Genomic DNA, 5,467 nt, shown 5'->3' with positions numbered 1-5,467 from the left:
TTGATACTGTCCTGGTACCCTGGGGACTGCAGCTTTTCTTAAAGAACACCTTTGGAACGAAGTGAAATGGAGAAATCTGGATATGAAACCAGCCGCTATCACGCGATTGGTACGGGAATCTACATTTATGCTTTTCTAAGCACCTTTCCACCAGAAGTAACATTTCCTCTGAGAAGGTTTTGATAACGAATAGAGTGGCATACGGAGACAGTACAACAACATCACCCGTACGTCATAAGTGCGTGTAACTTACGAATACTTCACTATGCACTTCCCACACGTGCGACAATGGTATGTTCCATTTTCATGACATCCCATAAGGTACGAACCTCAAGGGAACTGCAAGACACACCTGCACTCCCCTTAAGATGCAGCTGCTTCTCTCTATGACCCTCTACGGCCCGGACAACCCAAAAACTCACAGAACTCACTCGGGTCAGCCCCCCCATACGGGTGCATGTGACTAAGGCTTTGATCTTAGGGATTTATGGGTTTAAAGAGTCAAATTCCTGTGTTCATATATTCAGAATTGTATTAAAAACTACGGTACATAGCATGGACACCAACGTTTGCATTAACATTTACATTTTTTTTTGGCTCACTGACCTTTTGGTTGGGCAGTTTCTTGGTCTGTTTGAAGGTTTCTGTTTGGGAAATCCAGTAGGTGCGTGCCAGCTGGATGTAGAGAAAACCGATGATCAGTCCCGGAGCCACGATGCTTGTGCAAAACAGGAAGGAGATGTAAACTTTGTAGGAGAGTGGAGATAAGGTGGAGTGGCACATGGCCTTGGTGCCCACTGTCATCAGCTGGATGCTTACGATCATTGGAAGGGTGAGAATCAGAGAGGCTGCCCAGACCAGCAGAGCTATGGCCTTCCTGTAGCTTTTAGACCTCTTGACTGTATCAAGCGGTTTGAGGACTGCGAAGTAGCGTTCCGTGCTCATGATTGTCAGCGTGAATATGCTAGCATGCATGGTCAGGAAGTCCATGCTGATGAGTATGCGACACCCGGCATCCCCAAAGTACCACCCCTTCAGAAAGTGGGTGCAGACCACGAAGGGGATAGTGAGGAGATACAGCAGGTCTGCCATAGCCAGGTTTATGATATAGATGTACATAGAGGCTGCAGCCCTCATAGAGTGGCACATGACCACCAGCGTGTAAATGTTCCCTGAAACTCCAACCAGGCACATGATGGAGAGGATGGTTCCTATGGTGAAGGTAGCAGCTGAGTCCTCAAGCGAGCTCAAAGGCGGCGCGGTGGCGTTGGTGGCTCTCTCCACCAGGACTCCCACAGGCTCCATGGACATGGTTGTCATGCCTAAACGAGAAGAAACATGAACGTTATTTATTTTTGAAGTGTCTCATTTATTACGGACGTAACAAATTTGTCCCAAACCACGATGGATTTACGACGTGAAAAAGTGTGACTGTTCCGCTTTGCCACTTTTGAGGGAGTTCAGAGAGCTGTAGAGCTAAATCGCGACTAATTAAAGACGAGAATATTTAAGCACACATAACAAAAGGCAACCTTTACAGAGTGAGAGCCTTTTCCATACGGTTATATGAAGCACACCCAAATATATTGGGCTAGCATGATCGCTCTGTTCCGCACTTGGGTACAACTAAACAAACACCGCCAAGGCTGACTAGCATAGGTGATTCGAGCACCGTCCAGTGGATTCCATCTGGCTTAATCACAGCCAGAAGACAATACTCTAACATAAATGATATCAATCACTTGACCTGTAACCTTTTAACACTGCAACTGTAGCTTCTGTGTTTTGATTTGTTATTTTTGTTAACTTTTGGCCCAATTAATGAAATTCCAGCGGATTCTGAAGTGAAGAAAAGTAGCTTTACATCAGCAACGTCTTACATTTTGGTGCAAAGCTGGTTTCCGCAGCTTCCAGAATCCGTCAAAATGACATTAAGAGTTCCAGTAGTGTAAAGAGCATGTTATTTTCTGTCTGTCTGCAACAGCGGCAGTATTAAAGACAAAAAACAGCATTTTTCTCTACAATGGTGAAGAATATAAAACAGTTTTGGTTCCATTATTCGTCTTCTTTTTTAAAGTCCACAAACATTTCTTCCTCCATTTATTGAGTTTACTGCCACCTACTGTTTGGGGGTGGCATTAACTTTCAGCTCTACGTTGTTATGGATGGTGAGAACGCTGGACTGCAGTTGGACTACAGTCAGACTAAATGGCCTGTTGTTTGGACCTCATTCTAGGAGGAAAAGACCTTTCATTAAATTACTACACTGAGTTGCATCAATATTTTAGGACATTTTGAAGCCATTTTCAAACTACCGTATCTTGTTTTTCTTTGTATTTATGTGGACCTCCATGCTGTTGGGTTTAATCACACAATTAATTTACTCAATTCAGTTTATAACAAAGTGCCAGTTCATGACCTAGGACTAATTATGATTTTTAAAATCCAATTCAGTCCAGGTCTTGACTGAATGTCAATGACCTATGAAGGACAAAGAGGTTACATTAAAGGGTTTTTGGTGTCATTCTCCTCTATATGTTGGATTCAGCTGTGATCTGCTGGAGTCCAAGAGGATTACCAGACACCTGAAGTCTAAAAGTGTAGAAGATTTCAGCTTCCAGCTAAAAACACGACCCAGACAGAAAACATCTTAACGAGACTTTTGTACAGGAATTGATCCAAAACAAACTAGACCTGGTTAATATTTCAAACGGTATGTCACTAATTTTCTGGTCTCCTCCTCTAAATTGGTTGCACATCTGGAGTTTGGGGAAAACAATTTTAACCACTTTGTGTCTGAAGTTCCCTTTGACTCAGTGCAAACATGGATTGTCTGGATTCTATTAAATAGACAGATTCTTAACTGGACTCCCCTTTTGGAGCGGAAGGATCAAAACTCAGCCGAGCTTTCATCAGCCACGATTCGTCTCGCTTTGCTCCTCCAAACTTCACACCTACTGTAAAAATGTGACACTCTGCGAAAGTCTCCACAAACCCTGAAGTGTGACTGGAAAGAGGAAAACGCAGGTGAAACAAAAAGAAGAGAAAACAATCTACCTCCAGCTGACCGAGGAGTGGAAATGAGTCATCCATTACAGCAAACTCCCCTCCATCGGTGACAGGTCTCCCAGCAGCTAAATGAGCAGATTCAACCAGAAAGCTGTGATGATTGCTAAGTTCTTCTCCCGTCACCCTGTCCCAAGTGCAGCAGACGGCATCCAAGCAGAGAACCTGAGCAGGGACATCTGTGGCCAACGAATCCACATCCAATCAACGCTTCAGAAAAGGAGGGAAACCATGAATGAAGGGATAATGGGGGAGGACAGCAGTTCTCCACGGCCGGTCACGGAGGCTCCTGTCTTTGAGGAGGAAAAGCAGCAGAGAGGAGAGGAGCCGCTCCGAAGTGGGAGGGAGAAGACGGGGAGAACAGGCAGGAGAGAGGTATGCAGGAAATGTGCTGCGCTCGCTCTCCAGCCCCTTTGCCATCTATTTCCATGCAGCGAGTGCCACGAGCTGATATGTGCCGGGGCTTCAGCAGCAGAGCAGCCCTGCTGCTTTCCACTCACTCATGCAGCACATCAATCACAGGTGTAAAGAGACAGACGCTCATTTGTTCCATCGTTTAGAGCCCACTGTGTCACGGTCAATGTCACTTATCAGCAGAGCAATCACTTAAGGTGATGCAGGACAAACCATCCAAATGAAACGCCGTCTTTGGCCCTTTATTTAGCCAAACGGTCTGCGATAACAAACCCCATGACAAATGACAGACCTCTGATCTGAAAGGGAGATCTGGGGCAGAACAATTATATCACTGAAGGCTTGGCAGACGTCCACGGATGAGGAGTGTTGTTTCTACAACACAACGCAACAGACGCTACAGCACAGACGCACAAACGGAACCAGAGTGGGATCCAAGAAAGTCTATCAACCCTTTCTGATAAGTTTCTGGCCAGGCATCTTCCATTTTTAAGTGCTTCATTAAAAAAGTAACTGACATGAACTCTTTAGAGAAAACGGATCTGGGGAGAAAAAGTAACAAAAGGGTTTTAGTGCTTTTTATGACCAAAGCTGAAAAACGTGTTTTTTATTTTGTTTTTGGTAGCATTCCTCTGATGATGGAGGACATTTATGAAGAGAATTAAAATTAAGAGGATTTCTGAGTGTCTTAATTCAAATCGTGGTGAATCAGGAGCAGATGGAAAAATGCCAATTGAAAAGCTTGAAGGTGTGACATTCAAGTTACCATGGCAGACCACCAGCTCCCTGCTCCGCCCCATTCTGATGCATTCACTGTCAGACAAATAGATCCATGAGCGTCTTTGTTTTCCTCCTCTGAGCTGGAATCTGGATCTAACGTGTTCGGATGGATAGATCTGATATCGCTGCCATTTTTGTTTCACCGCTAAAGTTAGGTTTTGGGGTGTGAGGGGCTGTAAGCTAGCGTGAGAGAGCGTGAATGGATGGTCTCGCTGCTTACTCCACACCAACAGTCCCGCCCACAACTCGGGTGAATTTCTGATGATCTCCTGTTACTCTGCAGATTCTGTCCCAGAAAAAGACACAAGTGTGTTGTTTCTAATTAAAAGAACACTAGGAATGCTTTACAAATGGATCTGAGGATAACTGACTTCTTGGGTTCTTCTATCAGACACGGTTGTGTTTTCTTCCACATACCTGACATGTTTGGACGGCTGTCTTGCGTCTGAGTCGCCATCAGATGGTAGTGATGTGACGTATATAAAAATAGATGAATACGGCCTGAGTCATCTGTCCAGCTGGATGTCTGTTTTCTGCTGGAGGATGTTGCTCCAGGTGTGATAGAGCATGACGGCCCCCTCATCCTGATTCATGGAAGATTGGGTTCGCTCTCGGATTTCCACCGGCTCCATAATCCATCTGTGGTGTTTGTTGTCCTGAGTGCGGAGGACTTTGGCCTTTTCCCAATCCATAATGTGACTCCAGGTGACTCCGCCTCAGAAAATACAGACACTATGAACTTTAGTGAACTAGATCTCAGGATAGTCGGAGTGGGACTTTGAATTGATTTTTAAATGAAGTAAAACTTGTCAAAGTTGATTTATTTTGGAAGTGTTGCGTTATAGACAGGGAATGACACCATTTCAAAGTTAAACCATTCCATTCAGTCCACTTTCTTTGGGAATATGCAGGCTTGCTGATTGCATTTTCACTCCTAAGTCTGTATTTTCTCTGTGAGATGCAGGACATGCTTTTTTGTGCCTCAAAGTTTGGAAAGCCTCAACTGTCCACGTTTGTTCTCATGAATCCCACAATCAAATGAAGAAAACCCAAAAGTCAAAGCTCGAGGACCGACAGCCAAAGCGTGGACTCATTGTCCTCCTGTCACGTGTGAAAAGGACGGGCCGGCTTTTCTCTGCGCCTGCAGAGACGGATGCTCAATGGACTCAATCAGACACTGAGAGGAGAAAAGAGGCGGCACGACTGA

General features: G+C 44.8%; 1 protein-coding gene across 4 annotated transcripts in view; it reads right to left on the bottom strand.

Moving 5' to 3' along the window:
- uts2r (urotensin 2 receptor) overlaps nucleotides 1-4,921 on the bottom strand; it is a 49,793-nt gene extending 44,872 nt beyond the window's left edge. Inside the window, exons 1-3 of one of the 4 annotated variants that reach the window (XM_011473483.3) lie at nucleotides 4,678-4,919; nucleotides 3,058-3,134; nucleotides 607-1,322 (exon numbers count right to left, since the gene is read on the bottom strand). In XM_011473483.3, the coding sequence (XP_011471785.1) occupies nucleotides 607-1,320 (714 nt within the window). In that variant the 5' untranslated portion in view covers nucleotides 1,321-1,322; nucleotides 3,058-3,134; nucleotides 4,678-4,919. Of the gene's footprint in view, nucleotides 1-606; nucleotides 1,323-3,057; nucleotides 3,964-4,677 lie in introns of those variants that run through there. The other 3 variants (XM_011473481.3, XM_004086803.4, XM_011473482.3) reach the window with 3 other exon arrangements.
- Nucleotides 4,922-5,467: the final 546 nt, after the last annotated feature.

This window comes from Oryzias latipes, chromosome 19, assembly GCF_002234675.1.
Source record: "Oryzias latipes chromosome 19, ASM223467v1".
In the NCBI taxonomy this organism is placed as follows: Eukaryota; Metazoa; Chordata; class Actinopteri; order Beloniformes; family Adrianichthyidae; genus Oryzias; species Oryzias latipes.
The sequence above is the reverse complement of the archived record's forward strand: the minus strand, read 5'-3'. Positions and strand labels throughout refer to the sequence as shown.